We start from the raw sequence: 19,448 nt of genomic DNA, 5'->3' as shown, positions 1-19,448 counted from the left end.
TTGACCGCCTCGGGAGCTTTTCGTTCTGGTTGAAATGACTTCAGGTTCAGTTATGACTCAACAGTTTATATGAGGCACTTGGTGCGATTCATTTTTCCAGGTCATTAACCAACGCCTACACCATGCAACCCTGGGGCGCTATCAGACGGCTGCTGTTTGTAGTTGCAGGACAATTGGATTATGTGGAGAAGATAGCAGAGTGAGTGTGGTAGAAAATACTTAAGCGTCAGCTCTGTAACCATGTTTCAATAACCCTATGAACACAAAAGCATGATTTTTAAGTATTGTCACAACACACTGACAACTAATGTGACTTGACGAGACACAAAAGAAAACACACACCTGCAAAATATTTTTATGTTCAATAAATCTTTTTTAATCTCAACAGCAAGTTAGCTTATGTGTGGTCAACATCAATGAAGGTAAATATAAAACTGGATTTCTATTGATAGATTGATGTTTTGTTTTATCAGCAGGAGGTGAAATTATGATACTTGGAAACATCCACTAGAATCGTCATGACTTTAGTCTTCAACTAGAGAAATATTGCTATAATACTTTTAAATGGCATACACTGATTGACCAACAAGAAAAAGCATGGTAGAGAAGCTGACAAAGAAGCTCCAAAACTCCACACGGTGGGTTGTACAGGGAAACTTCTGAGGGACTTTGGTTTTGTACCTTTGTAAAACCCGGCTCTACTTATTTTCTGGGAAAAAAAAAGAAATCAGAAAAAAAAAAAAATCATAGAAGGGTTCAACCAGAAATAATAGTGCTATTCAAAATCTTAATTTAGATTGAAAATACGGAAAAGTAAAAAGGCACACTGAACACTTTTACACGTTCAACACAAAATTCACCTCGGTGCACCGAAGATTCACTACACCACTAATTTGTACAAAGAACACCCGTCGTAAACTGACATGTGTTTCTCTTTCTTGGATTAAAATCAACAATAAGCTAAAGTATAACTGTGTCTGGTCTTTCTTTGAAAGAAATTTGTTTTGCGTCCATTATTGGTGGGGAAGAGAGAGGAGAAAGGTGTTTCCTACAGATTTCGGTTTGTTTCATCTGCCAAGAAACAGCAGAGCGATACAAACCTTTTCCCACCTCCTCCTCTCTCGCTACATCTCTTCTTCCCCTTGTTGTCAAAGTGCTCCAGTAATCAACCTCCACAGATCATCCTGTAGCTGTCCTAGCCTGACCATTGACAAAATGAAAGCAAAAATCAATCAAGATATTCACTTAAAGGCAAAATCCAACCTGTGACACTCTTATACTATCATGTATTGACAATTTCAAATTTCAAATTTCAAAATTATCATTTCATGTTGAACCCGCCTCTAACTCATACTTGAGCTCCTTCTCTTTCTAAAGGACATTTTCAACATGCCCCACATACTGGGTGTGAGCTCATTCCTGTCAAAAAAATGTGGGTGTATGACCATATAAACATATCCAGCATTTATAAATCTAAGGGTGGAACTATTAATGCAGCCACAGGACCTGTTTAGCAACATGTCTTGTGGCTGCGGTGCACTCTGGTCCATCAAGGACATTGTTGTTGAATTATTAGTATCTCTGTCCTTTTGACTGTTCAATGTCAGAGCTAAAAGGTGAGTTACTAAGCATTTACTCTCGGATCCTGAGATCAAAACTTGGTGTTTCCTTGATAGATGTGTTATATGCGAGAAATATCTGATGTGATGTCATATTGATCAATTATACTAAAAATGATAATTAGATTATAAACTGAAGACTGAAAAATTGTTCTGTTGTAGAGCTGACGCAAGTATACTTAAAATCTTCAGCAATTTGATTTGATAATCAACATTTTGTTAACGTCATTTTTAAAAATTTCCCAAATAAGCCTAAAAATGATTTTGGACTGTTGGTCAGACCAAACAGAATATGTCAACGTGGGCCCTGAGACATTGTTATGGTCGTTTTTCACATTTTTCTGACACTTTAAAGACCAAACAAATACATGATTAATGAAATAAATAAATCAGCATATAATCTGATCATTAGTTGCAGGCTCAATCTGTTGTGAGATCGTGTTAAAAACATTTTAGGGTGGATTTTTCCTTTAAGTCTTGCACAGGACTGCAACAACAGTTGGTCCACATTTTCCAGCCATCATTTTAAGACCGTTAACTGCAACTCTAAAGCCTTCTAGTGAAACCACATCTGTACTTTAGAGTCTGATTGTGAACTCTAAATGATCTGTTCAGTCCAATCTACAGACAGAGAGAGATGGTCTTGTTTTGAAGGCTAATCAGACAAAAACACTTGTAGAGTTTAACCCAAGATCACTGAAGGTCAGGCAGTTTGGCAGATGGTCACATTCCAATAATCCCGTCGTAACATTCTGACGTTCGCTGTCCTGTTATTCCAATGGAAAGAACTTTTTTTCCTTTTTAAATCATCATCATCTGTCAGAGAGAATACATCTGTGCGCTTCAAGTAGTTTGAACACAGTTTAAGTGCTGTAAAAAAAAAAAAAGAGTCAAGGAGCAGTGGTGAGCATTTAGTCAAAATCCAGTGTCAGGTGACTGATGTTCTGTTGGTCTTTGTCTCACAGCCGCCACAATGTCAGAGAGAAAAAACATTCTTTCATGAAGTCTAATGCAGGAATCTTTAAGGGGTCACTCCACTATCATAAACATGATTCATCATTAACACAACACAGAGGCATGACTGGAGCATCGAGGATGTAAACCAGAATTATTCTAAAAGCTACGACTGTGCACTGAGGGGGAAAGCACAGTTTGTGTTATTTTGAATGGAGACGTCAATACAGTGTTTTGTCTTTGTCCAACAAATGATGTCATGGAGGATGAAAAGTTGCAGTACGAGTTGTGCAAACAAACATTATCACACTCACTCTCTGTTTCCAGGCTTGTCCCTGCACTTCCAGGGCGAGTGAGGGGGAGATTATGTCCTGGTTACATCATCAGCCCAAGTGATGTCACTGCTGACGATGCAGATCCCCGGGAACCAATCAGAGTTGGCTGTACAGGTGAGGCTTCCATCCATAACCCCTCAACATTAAGGATTAATATTGCTTCAGTATTGCCACAAAAATAGAATAATATTGACTGTCTAAAACACCACAACTTCTTAACCAAACACACGTTAATTACATCAGCCCTCATTTATCAGGCAAACGTATGACCCACAATTCAACTGTTAAATAGAAGTGTGGCCACTTGCCACCTGGCAAGTGTGTGCAATTGGATGTAAAGTTGGAAAAAAGCAGTTCAGTAGTGTAAGAAATAAATCAGGATCAGTAGTTACAATTTACAAAGAAAACAAAAAATATTATTTATGTCAGGTGGCCCACACAAAAGCCTGCAGCTACAGAGTTATGTTGAATTTATTATTTTCAATCATCAATTAACTACAAAAATTGCTTGGATAGAGTTTAGCACTGTTAAAAGCACATGCTTAACAAATGGTGCATAACTCCCCAATCTGGTGCTTTATTCTGCATGTTTAGCATATTTATTAAGGCAAATGACAAACTAAAGTTACCTGTTGTTCTGTCTATGTTTGTGTTGAAACCAGTGCACTCATAAATATGGCCATGACATTAGCATTTGCCACCACATTAGTTTGTAACATCATTTCTATAAAATGGACAAAAAATACTTTTAACACTTGAATTTGCGGTGATATCCATGGTACCATGATAAATGAGGGCCATTTTTCTGTTGTTTTTTAATCTACTGAAATAATAAAAGAAAATCCACAGAAGTGTTTTGAGAACCAGTCTATTGATGTTGATGGTGTCCTATTTTAAATACAAAAAAAAAACACTGCCAGCCATTTTCCTTATGGTTGCCTGACAGTTAGTCCTAAATAAGTTCACTTCCAAACCCTTTCTAGGTGAAATGCTGCACTCTGGCAGCACCTCCCCGGGCTGTACGGCCCAATCTTCACAGGTGTCACAACGTCCATGACAACAGCAGCCTCGCCAAGTTAGTACGGCGAAGCGCACATTGAGCCACATATCGGACCTGTTCCTGCCTCACAGAGCTGATGAGAACAAGAACAGAGGATAAGAAGGAGAAAGGGAAGTTGGATAAGGGAGGATCGCAGTGGAAAGGTTGTCTGAGGTTCATCACAACTAAGAAATAAAGTTTGTATTAGTCGTAGAGAAATTAACACTTTTCCTTCCCTGTTGCTACGCTTGTGGCCTCCACTTATATCTCCATTCTCTCTGCCCTTAGTGATGCTTAGGTTCTCATTGCTTAATACTGCTTTCTATTAACCCCTTCAGCTGGCTTTAGTTGACCATTACAAAGCCATGCTGGGAGTCCACGGTCTCCATCATCTCGCTGTCCAGGAGAGAGCCCTGCAGCTCAGGCAGGCCCAGGCCGTCTGACTGGCCCGGACCAGCCAAAATCCCAGCCACAGCCTCTCCTGGAGCAGGCAGGGGCAACAGGGTGGGGTCCAGTGGGAACTCATACTGCTCTGGGTGAAGACCCTCATAGGGAAGCCCCAAGGCCTGCTGCTCACAGCCTGCAGGGTAGCTGAAGCCCAGGCTGCTTACAGAGGCTTCATGAGGCATGGATTGGTGGAGCTGGTGGTGGAGGTGAGATCCAGGAGGCAGGTGTTGGGTGTAGTGGTGGTGGCTCATGTAGGGATCATAAACTAGGCCCTCGCCAGGTTCCATAAAGGGGCTCAGGTTATGGGGGTGGCTGAAGGGAGGCGAGGCCTGAGGACTGCCCTGCTGCTGGGGCTGAGGCTGGTGGGCAGCTGACATGGAGGGACCCTGGGGGGAACTTTGAGACACCGCCGGGTCCAGAGCAGGTCCTCCTGTCGGGTAGGATCCTTCAGCTATTTGCATCTGGTTGAAGTAGACCGGCAGCCCCATGCCTTGCGACTGCTGCAGGTACATCCTCTTCTGGTTCAGTCTGTGGGGAGCGCAGTAGATCCCACTTAGATCAAAACAACACATTAAATCAACACAAGGACTAAGAAAAAGCTTGCAAAAATGACAGATTCAAACATGGTACTTTCTGTCCGGTATGATCGCTGTCAATTTGTTCAGCAATAGCAATATGCCTGTTTTGCGCATTGACAGTTGGAGAAACAGTCAACCAATCAGAGCTTAGTAGATGGCATTAAGACTGGGGATACCATGTTCCTACATAGCTAGCTTGCCACAACGCTACATCCAAGAAAAATAGCAACATAGAAATGGTGAAAAGCATGGATGAGATTGACGCAGCTGTACAGAAATAACAAATCTTAAATTGACATGTTGCTATGATCAATGTGAAAGCGTTGACTGCTGCTACCAATTACCCAATAGGGCAAGTAAAGAGAAATAAAGCAAACAAGGAAGTGCCAACAAGCTTTGATCTGACACCTACTGTAGTTGCATTCCTGGGCGTTTAAAAAAGTTCAGCTCTGTCAGTGGAGTGCAATCTATAACCAACTGTTTTTAATTGGATTTATTTGAATTAAAGCAAATGCATTTTTGCTCTGAATACAATCTTTCAGCAGTGAAACGTCACCACAGCTAAATGAACAAAAGAGAAAAGTACTGAAAAGGAAATGTGTGGAGCAAACATATACCGTGTTGTTTACCTGTGTTCCTGCAGCTGTTGCTCTAAACTCCGAGTGTCCTTACAGAAAAGTTGGCAGCTAGCAGGACTGTTTGCCAAGACGTTGGCCTTTAGGGGAAAAGAGAGATCTGGACTGATGACTATGTTCAGGATAATTACCATGGTGACAATGGCTACAAACCGTTTCATTATTGTTGCATCATGGCAGATCCCATAACCATTTCATTTCCAAAAATATCACAGAATGTTTTTCAAAACAGCCGTTTGGCTTAAATGAGGAAGACAGACTGTGTTAGACTGTACCTGTAGTCTATGAGTGAGGTACTGTGTCTCTAAACTCTGTCTGCGGGACAGGAGAGGCGGCTGCGGCCCACCTTGGTATAAAGCTAGACCCTCCTGCTGCTTGGACGCCTCACCCTTCAATTAAAAACATAAAGCGTTAGAACAAGGGATGTTTATGCTCATGTACACACATGCATGTGGACACATTTATCCCAAATCCCCTGTCGGCTAATAGAGCTGTGTCAGGGTCTGGGTGCTTCATCGTGGGGTCTAACTGGATTATCCATGTTGTCTCCTGCCCAAATGCCTGTGTTGTTACTGATCAGCCAGATGCTTTTCTCTAAATGGCATGTACCACAGGGATTACACAGTAGTTAAATGAAATGAAAGCAAATTAAAAGGATGATGGAGCCAGATCATCATATCCAACAAAGAGCTGCGTTATTGCATTATGAGAGATGGACAAAAGGAAAACAACTAAATGTTGTCTGCTTCTACCATTGATTTTGTGTTCATTTTTACAGGAAAGCCTAGAAATGGCCCTTGCAGTGTTTCTGTGTGTGTAACATTTTGTGTATGTGTGTGCCTGTCTTTGTGTGTGATTGCAGCTTGGGCCCATTGAGTACCAGTCACTACTATGGGTAAGTCTGACTGACTTCAACAATGGCTGCATTCACTTTGGCCTAGGCTCGAGGCCGCAGGAGGACGGGAGACAGTAAACAAGCCAACGTTGGCTGCCTCTCCCCGGGTTACACAACAGACTGGGTGCCGTTTTTTTAATAATTTTTTTTCTGGGCCACACGGGTGAGGATAGTATAGGGACTGATGCTGACTGAGAACGCGTTTGAGAAGAGAACGATTTTGTGAAGTGAAGGATATGTGTGTGTGTGTGTTTTTTTTTTTTGTGATTATGCAGTGAGACTGACCTCCAGGAGGTTGTGCAAGTGGTGCTGTGGTCCCAGGGGGCCCATGGAGGCCCCTTCCCCGGACCCCATCTGCTCCACCAGCATCTGGACTTTGTTCAGCTCTAGGATGCCTTTGGTCCTCGCAAGGTTCTGAAGGTGCTGCCTAAACGCAACCAGACCTAAGAGCATAAAAAAATCCATACAATAAAGTCAGTTTTGATTCTTGCAGCTGATCAATAAAATCACCCTCTCTTCATTATAGGATATCTGCTGCTCTATCCTCCCAGGAAGTCAGGCTTAATCCTCACTGACGTAAGCAAATTGACTGACCGGTTAGCACTTCTCATCGCCCCTACTGACAATCTGGCTGGATGTACGTCATTGGCCACTGTGGGGGTGTGTGTGTGGGGGTGTGTGCACATGTGACAGGTCTGTGTGTGTGTGCGCAACAGCAAGAAGCTCTGATAAGACCCATCCAGTGGTGACGAGCTGTTGCTGTGAACGATAGGACCTGACTCACCGTGATGGTGGGAGTTATTTAAAACCATAGTCAGCAGTCTGACGCAAAAAGAATAACCACAAATACCAACTGGGAGTGCACAGTGCAGGCTGTCAATGTAGTGCTAGGGAAGTAGCATTTTTAATCTTTAATTATAGTTTCTACTTGGCCTAAGCACAGGTGATTCACAACCAGCAGGCACAGAATAATGTAGCTGTAAAGGAAAAAAATGGTAGGGAGGTTGTTTAACATTCACTCTTATATTTTGTCTCCTTTTTCTCTCTGATGTGGAGTGAAGACAAATCCTGCCAACCACAGACTGAAACTTTCTTCCTCAAATCTTTTTATTTATTTTACCACAGACGAAAACTTTAAAGAGAAAGAAAAGCAAGACAGAGAATGATCATTTACAGAGGCAGAGTGAGTGAAAAAGAGATGGATAGGGAGAGAGGGGGAGAGAGAGAGAGAGATGGGGGAAGAGAGTGAGATATGTGGGCTGAAACCTTCAAAAATATCTGTCTGTGATTCATAACGTGAATCATCACCGTCCTAGTCATCGAGAGACTGGAGAGGAAGAAGAGACAGGAAGAAAAAAAGTGTGTGAAAGACAGGGCTGAGAGATATATATATATATATATATATATATATATATATAAAAAACAGGTGGATCACACAAGGAAATCTGTGTCTGCTGTAAATTTGACTGCCCCCTTTAAAATGACTGACAACGTGCTCAACCACCCCTTGGATATTGTCTAATAATTTACTTCAGGACCCATGACAAACATTTTATCTATATATTCTATAGTATCTAATAAAACGGCATAGTCTGCAATTGGGTGCTTTTGACTAGGGTCCCCTAGGAGCCCAAACCAATGGTATTTAAAATTATCATTTTAAATGTAGTAATCAAAATAGCAACAGAAAAAAATATGATATTAAGTATTGAGGAACAAATCAATTGAAAGTCATGAACAATTGGAATGAAAGAATAAAGCACCTGTGAGATATAACAAAAAATATACCTAAGGGGTCTTCAGTGGCCCCAGTTGGTAGGATAAGGTTTAATCAATGAGTTGCTATACATTATTTAAGCCTTTCTAATTTCTTTCTACACAATTAAGGCGGTAAACAATTAAATGTGTGTGTTCAGTGACGCATGAAGCTAGAGGCGGGAGGAAAACAATATGAAGCAAAGAAGGTTTAGGGGGTATTATCGGCAAAAACTTCAATCTACTTACACCCCTGCACTTAACCCATTATGAAGTCAATATAGACTAAGCGCATAGTGTGTGTGATTTGAAAGAGTGTCCAAAGTGAAGAATTGATGAATATAGAGGAAAGAGACGACAAATTAACACTGGGGGTTCTGACCTTGGGTGAGAGAGGTGTCGGAGGCTCGGCGTCCTTCTCTGAAGCTGATGGGGGATCGATTGTGCGTCTCCCTGTGCTGAGAAGTCAGGACAGCCATTGCTGGGTTTGCGGGCCGGGTGCTCAAGAAAGGCGTTGGGGTAATGGTGTTGCTCGGTAACCCGTCACTGAGAGATGGGGGATCCTCCAACAGGCCGAGGTCACTTTGCATGGAGCCCATGTCGTAGCCCATGTCCGAATCCATGCTGCCCATGGAGGGGTTGTGGCCTATAGCAAATAATTTACCTGGGGGACAAAATTGTTTTTATTAAACAGCTTCGTTTTAGCATTAGATGCATGTGAAGGACCCTAAATGTGTGTATTTGAAAAGATGACATCAAACCTTGGTTGGAGGGCCCGGGCTGATTGGTCACCTCAGAGAGGGTGTGTCGCCGCTGGCCAAACCGTGCTGTTTGATAGGCCGAGAGGAGGTGGGGCGGCTCATCCTCTGTGTCGGGCTCCTCGGTCTCGATGCCCTCATCGATAGACGTCTCCATCATGTTGCTAGGCGACGAGGTGGAGGACTTGCGGAGGACAGTGGGGGGAGGCAAGGGGTCCAGCAGACAGCCGTTAACCTAGACGAGTGGCAGCAATAAAAAGGGACAGAAAGAGAGACAGCTGACTATACATTAAAAACTGACTGCAGAAAACAGCTCCAAGCTAAAGGAATCAAACACCGTTGGTGAAACCAGGCTTCTTAAACACACATGCACAAAGGCGACCACCACACTGAGAACATGGGATCCATTAGTTGCTCTCCTCCCTCTGTTTTCCCTCCACTCATCACAGTTGGTTTCATACTGGGAGTGTGTGTGTCTGCTAGAGCATGCAGGCCTGTGTGTGTTGGCGTAGAGGTGGAGGGTGGGGATAAAGGAATGCAGGGCCAGGAAGTGAGTTTTGACTGAAAGGGCTGTGTGACTGACACACACATTAACACTCACACACTCACACACACAGATACAGACACACAGAGACAGACAAAGATCATCTGCATGAGTGGCCGAAGTAACCGGAAAGCCTGGTGTTGGTATAGAAAGAGCAACTTTGCCCAATTCTCCATCTGTTTTCTGTAGTGTGCTGGGATAGGAATGCTGTTACTCAATTGACTGACACACACAGACACAGAGGACAGGAGGGGAAAACAACTTTGAGAAATAGACGATGAAAAGGGGTGGGGGTCATAAGGGGAAAGTGAGGTTAGAGGATGAAGAAGTGCAGAGAGAAGAAGCTGAACGGAGAAGAAAAAGGATAAAGAAAGCCAAAAACAAAAAAAGAAAAGATGAGCTGTTGGGCTTATGGTTAAGAGGTCACAGCGGCGAGATTGCTCGAGCAACACAGCAGCTTCCTGTCCATGTGTGTTCACTCAGCTTCGCATTAGGTCATATCATCATCACAGGACCGCTTACATAACCAGGCTCCATTTACGCAGATAACGCACACTCTGTCTCTGTACACACACTCAGGATTCATACACAACGTACACATCGCGCTTTATTGGAGCCAGGAGAAGAGGTGGGAATGAAAAAACAATGTTGAAGAATGATAGTGTGTGTGTGTGTGTGTGTGTGTGTGTGTGTGTGTGTAGCTCTGCAGGTGAGTGAGGCTGCCAACTCAGACCACTGGTGTCTGTGTTCTGTAATTGTCGGTCAGCTCAACAACAGGCCTGAAGGAAACTGTGCTGGTTGGCACAAATAAAAAGAGAGAGTGAGAGCACTGTGTGTGTGTGTGTGTGTGTGTGTGGGGAAGCCATGCAGGACAGGCAGCTGTCCTGTCTGATGTGAGTGCGAGCTGAGATCTTACATAAGAGAACAAGTCAGCTGCTCTCTGGCAGTTTGACAGGGTAACCCTGCGCTTGAAACCTCAAAGGAGTGTGCATACACACACACACACACACACACACACACACACACACACACACACACACACACACACACACACACACACACACACACACACACACACACACACACACACACACACACACACACACACACACACACACACACACACACTTTTGATTAAATGTAAGTGGGTATGCTTATCAAAGTGTATCACTGTCAAGCTCAAAGGGATAATTTTTCTGGACATACTTGAAAGTTGATAATGACCGTAATAACTGCATTTACCGAAAAAGCTGGATGTGAGCTGAGGACGAACACGCAAACAAAAAGACACCCTGAAACCTTGGGCTGTTTTCCCTGGTATTGGACTTACTTTGGGTGTGTTGACATCCTCCACCAGGAAATTCTGCTCCAGGGGACATGCAGTCTGGGGGAAGGTGAAAGCATCGGGGGAGGCTTGGGGCACAGCAGGGGAGCGCAACAGACGAACACCCTGCGGGAGCAAACCCACCTGGGCTGAACCACTGTTCGACTGCAGAGAGGGAGAAAACAGAGACTTTGACATTACATTAAAAAAAAAAAGCCTGCTCAAATTCATGGCCAATACTTAACATCACCCTTGATAATAATGTAATTACGACTAAATCTAGCTGCTGTGAATTTGACTTTGTAATCCAAAGGAGACAAAAAGGCCGGATCCGAGATTGTGAAGGAAATGAATAGAGTTGCAAAGTGTTGCTGAGAAAAGAGTGTGCAAAGAAAATAAAATAATGAATAATGTAACTGAGGGGTACACGTTAAGATCAAGGCTTGGCGTTAAAATACTGGGAGAAAGCAGATGAAAACAGAACATGGCTGTATAAATAACTGAAAGGGTCTTGTCTGTCCATTTGTTTGTTCGTGGGTGCAGGTGTGAATAAAAGAGCTTTGATCAGGGAGGCGTGGATGGTAATCTCTGTTCACATTATTCAGAACCCCCGCGTCGCTGTGATGCCCTGTGGCTACCTTGACGACAGTCTGTTCGGCAATGGTGCTGGGCCGTCGCTGGCGAGCATCAAGCCGCTGTTCAACGGGGAAGCTGCAGCGATGGGCCTTGAGCCGCTCCACCAGCAGGTAGTAGATAGCAGCAAAGTGGTTGTAGCTTTTGTTCTGAAGAGACTGAAATATGACAGACAAGATAAAAGGCGGTGTCTCTAATCGAAGTCATTACAAAACCACACCTTCCATTGTGGATTACTTCAATTTGACAGCTCTTAAGATATGCTGAGAAAATACTTCATTTCTTTCCCTGTGTGAAATTAATGCAGCAGCTTAAGAGCAGAGCATAGATAAGAAATACAATACACAGAATAAATCAAAAGAAAAGTCAGTACAAAGAATATACTACATATGAATTACAGCCTCTTCTTCACACTGACTGAAATACTGTTAGGAGTAGATACATTTTAATATATAATTATACAAGTATATTGCTGTATATTACAAAATTATTTTTGTGATTCAGTCATGAATTAATTAAATTAATTTAGTATTAAATCAATTCAATGGCTAAAATGTGCGCCCCGATTACAGACATTTTATTAAAATGTATTTGTAATCCATCATTACATGTTGGTATATCTTTGATCAGAAAAGAATAATAAACAGAAGAACCACAAAAATAAACAAACAAATAGATAAATAGACAGGAAATCACTGCACATAATGATCAATCACAAAGGTGCACTATTTGATGTCAGTATAAGAATGTGAATCCTCTTCTGTCCACTGACTGATTAGCACACAGACCAGAAGAGTGCAGGGCCTTTTTTTCTCCAGTGTTGCAATTTATCTGTTTTATTTCAGTATCTTTTTGGCCCCATTTCTTACAGAGCAATAGAGGCACATGATGTGAGGTCTGCAATACAGCACTCAAAGCTCCACCCAGGAGCAGACTTTACTTTTTAGGCAAGGCGGGCAAATGTCTGGGGCACCCAACTACCATGGCCCCCAATAAGAGCATATATGTGTTTTTATATATAGGGGGCGGCTGTGGCGTAGTGGAGAGCAAAGTAGTTCTCCAATCAGAGGGTCGGTGGTTCGATACCCGGCTTCGGCAGTCGATGTGTCCTTGGGCAAGACACTTAACCCCAAGTTGCTCCCGAAGGCTTGCCATCGGTGTGGACTGGATGTTGCATGAATGTTAGTTAGAGTCGGATGGTGGCACCTTGCATGGTAGCCTGTCATCAGTGTGCGAATGGGTGAATGATATGTAATATACTACTGATTGTAAGTCGCTTTGGATAAAAGCGTCTGCTAAAAATGACTGTAATGTAATATATATATATATATATATATATATATATATACCCCTATTATACAGTATGTGGTTCAGATCTAACACATTTAAAATGATGTTCCTAGTCTACATTTTATTCATACCTTTTTTCAATGTACATGGATAATTGCTGCTGCTTTAACATGTAACCAGCATTTCAATGATGCAGATAACGAATCAGATCTTTTGTGTGTAAAACCTCATTCTGCAAAGTATCTATAGCTGTCAAAAAATGAAGTGAAGCTATATGAACAGTATTTGTCCCTGAAATTTAGCAAAGTAGTAGTTGTGTAAAAGTGGGTTAAAATAGGCATACTCAACTACAAGAACTTTCAATTTGAACTAATTTTGATTTGTTTCTTTTCCCCACTGGCTGATCTAGTAAATGAGGACCGTATTCCACATATTTGTATATTTGTATCTGTTTTTATGTTGTTCCCCTGGACATTTTCACCATGCTGCTTGGACGCATATAGTATAACCGTTTCTTTGTCACAGTCTGAGGCTCTGACCTTAAAACTCATTCCATCATATCCCTGTTGAATAAATAGAACCAGCTAAGTCCTCACATCTATGGTCTTGTGCTGGTCGATGCCAAGGCTGTGCATCAGGCGAAGGACCTGTTCGCTGTATTCTCCCACACCTGCCTCGCCTTCAGCAGACAGAGGCTGTTGGTACAGAACAGGCCTCTGTACGGGAGCGTACAGGGCCATCCACTTGTGCTCCTTGATCTGGGCCACAGAGAGACGCTTTGATGGGTCCAGTACCAACATCCTGCGGATCAGGTGCTCACAGTCTGCGAGTGGTGGGAGAGAAAAATCAGAGGATGTGAAAAGGTTTTTATAGCCATTTAGGTTCTAGGATCACCACTTTTTAGAAGTAGAGGTTGTTTATGTTCGATAACGCAGAGCACTTCTTGTATAAGCTATGATGAAGCAAACTGAGCCGTAAAGCACTATGTCCTTGTCAAATTAGCCCAGAAGAAGTGGGGCAGAAATAACAATTTGGAGCTTAAAGTCTGCTGAATCCTTTTCTCTGTTTCCTCTGACGTCAATTCTGAGCAGCACATCTAGACTCCTTTTAACTTTCCTCCCCTCCTAATGAGAGCTCCTCACCTCTAGTTTGTGGCTAGATGAGTTTGACGTCAGACACAGCTGGGTTCTTAACAGGATTATAGTTCCCATGGCTGTGCCTCTTTGGCCTGCCTGCACTCGTACTGCATTCCTGCCCACCACATACGTCTTTACCCATATACCCTGCTGCTAAAATCTGAAAGTAAAACAGGTGTGTTCTCAAAAATAGGTCCTGCTGTTGGTTATTTATTTTAATCTAAAATACTTATATAAAATATGTATTTGAAATGAATCACCTCTTTTTTATTCTGATTGAAAATGAAACTCATGAGGCTCATTCACTTTTTGTAATATATTTGAAAATTGAATCACAATATCGTCTTTAGTTTTGTATACATTTTGAAATTTTACAGTCACAAGAATAAACTTCACAGGTCAGTCATTTATGGTAAATGGTATTAAACTTTTAGAGATCTTAGAGTTTACAAAGAGTTGTCTATATACATTGGAATCCCTTATTCTCCTTCTCACACAGACACAGACATCCTTTCTTCTGTCCCATAATAGAGAGTGAGCAGTTCATAATACAGCTGGAACAATTGGATAAGTTGTAAACTAAAAAATAAATAAGCAACCACTTTGATAATCAAATCAGTTTGAGTAATTTTTCTTTAAAAGAAAAAAAGTCAGAATTCTCTGATTTTAGCTATTAAATTAAATAATGTTTTTTCTGGTTTCTTTCGTCTTTGTGACAGTAAACTGTATGTCTTTGAGTTGTGGACAAAAGAAGACATTTGAGCATGTCATCTTTGGCTTTTTGAAACACTGATTTATTAGATTTTTCACTATTTTCTGACGTTTTATAGACCAAACCAAAAATCTATTAATAGAGAAAATAATCATCAGATTAATCATCAAAGATTGCATACAGCAACTTCCTGCTTTGACTCTTCCCAGCTGCTGCTACCACATATTTTCTACCTCGTGCCTGGCGGTTCAGCCACCTAAATTTTATCTCCATTATGTAGAAAACCAGTTTGCCCTTTGGTGCACTTTCGCCCCATGCGGTGGCATTTCAGCATATTGGCAGCTGCTAAGTTACAACATGCTTAAAATACAATACAGTACAATACATTACAATTTGTTTGACCAAGAAGTTACTACTACCATGTTTATAGCAACAGTTTAAGCTGAATACATTTTTCAAAGCTATGAACCACCAGGGAAGGTTGCACTATGTAAAAGGGTCGGCACTGCATAACCGTCTAGCCGGCTGGCCAGCTGATTGATTGACACACTGTTCTTGGCCAGTACATTACACCATCATGACTTAACCACAAAACTATCCCAGTTAACACTTGCAATGTCCCAGTGGTGTAGAGTTGCAGCAAGTCCCCCAATGAAGGAGAACAGCACTCTGTTGCAAGGAGTTGGAAAGCAGAGAGTAAGTGCTGTGGCTGACTTTATTCTTTCCATTTCATTGACTTTATCAGACACATCAGCTAAAAAATAACTGTAACCAATACAAATAAAATGTAACCATAATGTATGACTGTGAATATGAACATTACCCTAAATACAGACAGTTATAAATGAAATGCAACACAAACTGCAATTCAAGCCTTTCAAACATCACCTGATTAGACTTGAATTTTAAAAACAACACCCTATATTGTTTGTGTGGGCGTTGATTGGCTAGGTGTACTTCTGCAACACAGGACAGAAGAAAATGCCACAAGCAGCTGAGCTTCACAAGGCAAAGTGTGGATTTTTATTTTCAAATAGGAGTAAATTGGACTAGAATAAAGTAGCAGATAATCAAGTTTATAATCACAGAAGGCTATTTTGTTAATTGAATATATTTTGGATGTTTGAGGACATAAACCTTGGACTTGTGATATTTTCTATTTCGACATTTTGTAGACCAAATGATTCTGGATAATATGACTCTAGGCTATTCAGTATGACTGGCTTCCTGGTCTGCGTAATATGCAACAGCAAGGGAGACATGGGACAACATCTACTGTTGTTACTTAGTCAGTAAGTTGGGAGGAGACCAAAACGTTTACAAAGCGGAGATGTTCCAGTGAGAGTTCACCGTTCGGTGCTAGGCTGTGCTGTGTACCACAGCGTTGGCCGGTGAGAGGATGAGATGGACTGTTTCTGGATTAAGTAATCAGCACACTCTGTTCTCCTTTTTCAGGGAACAGGGGCTGGACTGGGGGTGGGGAGGCGGGTTTGAGTGTCAATCTGGCCACGGAGATGACATTACACTCCTACATTCCCCTTACTTCTTAATTGTTTCAAGGTCCAGAGCAAATTTGGTCGACTCTCCCTCACCACAACCCCTGTGGAGAAAGTGCTATAGACTTGCAGATGGGTCACAGAGAAACAAGACAAGAAAAACAGACGGACAGGAAGATGTACCACACATAGATAGCTTGAGTCAGACATACACAAAGACAGGCAGAGTCTGCTCAGAGAGACAGACAGGCGAGCTGCTGGAAGGCTTCACTGGCTCCTACCTAGGTTACATAAACGGCTCCAGCTCTGGAATTAATCTGCTGCCAGCTAGCTAGCACAGCCGCTAACAGCAGGGCTGCTTTGAGACGGTTAGCCAACCTGACTCACCCTGCAGCCAGCATGCACACACATACACAGTGACGCACGTATATACACACACACATTACAGACGACAATGACAGAGTGTCTTCTACTGTGTCCCCTTCAAATGAGCGTGATGCTCTCTCGTTAATGAAATGCCGCCCTGACTGATTGCAGCGGACATTCAACAGTATGGTGACTCAAATAGTAAAGCGTGATCTATTCATCTGAGCAGCAGTGTCCATCGCAGGAATTTTCATCAGATTTTTGCCTCCATTAGACTACATACCGTGATAAACTCCGACAACCAGCCAAGTTGCAGTTTACATCCATGTTTGTCCAAACACATTATATATGTGCTTTGTAGTAAAGACTTGTTGTTTGTTGTACAGATTGTGAAGCCCCTTGAGGCAAATTTATAAAGCTTTGTTCTTCATGTTCTGCTACATGTCTATAAGTGTAGAAGTTCATCGTGAGAGACAAAAACAGAGTCAAATTCCCTGTATGTGTTCACATGCTTGGCAAATCACTTCTGTCATCACAATGACAGTAGACAATGCTTAAAATATGGCTTTCTCAGCAAAAATGCTACAAATTCTAAAACATGAACCCCACACACATATCTTCAACCCGGCAGCACAGGAGATCTATCTCACAAATACGTTGCAAGCGGGTACATTTACAGGAATGTTAAGGTTCGGCGGGGTGGGAGTTGGTGGGCATTGTTTTAATTTTATTTTGTGTTCAGTATCCCAGGGAGTCTCTTCTTACCTTCAGTCATGAAGTAGGGGATGCGAAACCTTCCTTCTAGGACTCTCTGTCGAAGTACAGGCAGAGTGGGACCATCGAAGGGCAACGCACCACACACCAGCACATATAGCACCACCCCCATACTCTGTGAACATGAAAAGATGCACACACAGAGAACAAGGTCAGGGCAGTAGATTAATCAAACAGGGTTGTCTGGATGTATATAAGGTTAAAAGATTATTGCAGTCACAAACATAGATACTACACACACAAAAGCATAGTCCTCCACACTCAAAGACACACAAACACAGAAATATATGGTAAATGTTTGCAATTTACAACAGACTACAAACTGGTTGGGCAATCACCATTGTCAGATATAGTATATCAAATACGATATAAGAAAAAGTGAATCGCATCAGCTGATTAACTGTGGCTTAGTAAAGTAAATATTGCACAGAACGAGAGATAGACACTCGAGTTAAATGCATTTCTCATTGTATTTAGTTAAAAATATTAAAAAGAATTAGGTACAATTGTCTACTTCATGTAAATACTCATCTTACCCAGATGTCTAGCTGTGGACCCTCATACTGTTGGCCCTCAAAGACCTCTGGAGCAGCGTAAGGTGGGCTGCCGCACCATGTGGCCAGAGGCTCCCCAGGCTGGAAAAAGTTCCCAAATCCAAAATCTACACAGTGCAAAACAGCAGGGAGGTGGTAGGGGGGGTTGGGAGGAAAGGCAAAATTCATTAAACTGTCAAGTCCTTGTAAAGGCCTTTTGCTGTAACCAAAGGCAACCTGTAACTGTTAGTATTAATTGTGACTGTAAAAGGGAAAAGGTAAGGCCCATTGTGAATATGTCCAGTGCATCTGTGATGATTGATGTGGTTAACTGCAAAAAGATCTTGGTCTAGAACCAAGGTGGGTTATGCCTTATGACTGAGGGTTGTCTACATGGGGTCTGCATGTAATATGTGATCCACATATTTGTAGGCTGAGGAAACGGGTCTTTGTATGAGGTTTCCTCCCCAGGAGACTGGCATGAGGTCATCAATGCTGTGCCCTGATTGGTCTGTACACCGACTAAAACTCAGATTTGATACTTAATAACAAGAGAGAAAAGTCTGACTTGAATTAGCACAATGACACACAAAATGGTGAGAAGTTCACTTATGCCTTTCATTAAAATCCAACTAAGAGCTACAGTAATATCTGCCAAATCACACTTGCAATTACTCAGCCCATCCCACCTCCCTCTTTCTCAAACCCTCTCCAGTAAATGATCCTTCACCTCCCCTCCTCTTGCTGCTGGTGTTTACTCTTTGTGCTGGGATGATTAATCCATCAGTGCATCAATGAATTCATAATTCTTAGTCATTTATATATATTTATTTCAAAACCCCTTAAAACTTGCTGGTTTTAGATTCTAAAGAATGAGTATGTGATGGTTTTCTCTGCATCGTGACAATTGTGAATGGAATTTTTTCAATTTGTGACATTTTATAGCCTAATTGATTAACTGATGAATTAAAAAAAATGAATCGACAGTTCAAGGGTAAGGAAAATAATTCCATGCTTGGTTTGTTCATCATCAATGGGGCACTCTGATGATGTCATGGGACCTTACAGCTACAGGAGCAGACAATCAGGCTCACTTAACCCTCCACCCCCACCAACCCTCCATAATTCGACACAGTTACATAAACAGAATATTTTTATTGCAAAACAAATAAATAACACTGATATAAAAAAAACAAGATCCTGCTTACATAATGGGGCTGGAGGGGATGAGAGTTATCTCTCTCTCACACACACACACACACACACACACACACACACACACACACACACACACACACACACACACACACACACACACACACACACACACACACACACACACACACACACACACACACACACACACACACACACACAAAAAGTGTTTAGAAGCAATTCCTTTTCTATAATCTGTTCTGCATCATGATGATTCACAATTAACAAGGAACAATCTACACAGGCAACTAGCAGCCACACATTTCACATGGCTGCATTCATCAGCTTTTCATTTACAAAAAATCTGTAGATTTCTTTTTTTTTTTTTTATAACTGTGTAGTTTACAAAATGCCAGAAAAGAGTGAAAACTCAATTTCTTGAATGACAAGGTGTCCACTTAAAATTTCTC

At 41.9% G+C, this 19,448-nt stretch overlaps 1 protein-coding gene across 2 annotated transcripts in view; it reads right to left on the bottom strand.

Annotated features, from left to right (window-relative positions):
- Positions 1-361: 361 nt before the first annotated feature.
- sik2b (salt-inducible kinase 2b) overlaps positions 362-19,448 on the bottom strand; it is a 47,255-nt gene continuing 28,168 nt past the window's right edge. Inside the window, exons 5-15 of one of the 2 annotated variants that reach the window (XM_054597174.1) lie at positions 17,827-17,951; positions 17,282-17,405; positions 13,403-13,629; positions 11,522-11,674; positions 10,890-11,048; positions 9,019-9,250; positions 8,640-8,921; positions 6,788-6,945; positions 5,883-5,996; positions 5,602-5,687; positions 362-4,946 (exon numbers count right to left, since the gene is read on the bottom strand). In XM_054597174.1, the coding sequence (XP_054453149.1) occupies positions 4,292-4,946; positions 5,602-5,687; positions 5,883-5,996; positions 6,788-6,945; positions 8,640-8,921; positions 9,019-9,250; positions 10,890-11,048; positions 11,522-11,674; positions 13,403-13,629; positions 17,282-17,405; positions 17,827-17,951 (2,315 nt within the window). In that variant the 3' untranslated portion in view covers positions 362-4,291. The remainder of the gene's footprint in view (positions 4,947-5,601; positions 5,688-5,882; positions 5,997-6,787; positions 6,946-8,639; positions 8,922-9,018; positions 9,251-10,889; positions 11,049-11,521; positions 11,675-13,402; positions 13,630-17,281; positions 17,406-17,826; positions 17,952-19,448) is intronic. The other variant, XM_054597182.1, reaches the window with a different exon arrangement.

This window comes from Anoplopoma fimbria, chromosome 1, assembly GCF_027596085.1.
Source record: "Anoplopoma fimbria isolate UVic2021 breed Golden Eagle Sablefish chromosome 1, Afim_UVic_2022, whole genome shotgun sequence".
Lineage (NCBI taxonomy): Eukaryota > Metazoa > Chordata > Actinopteri > Perciformes > Anoplopomatidae > Anoplopoma > Anoplopoma fimbria.
Note: the sequence above shows the minus strand (reverse complement) of the source record. Positions and strands in the feature narration are given on the sequence as shown.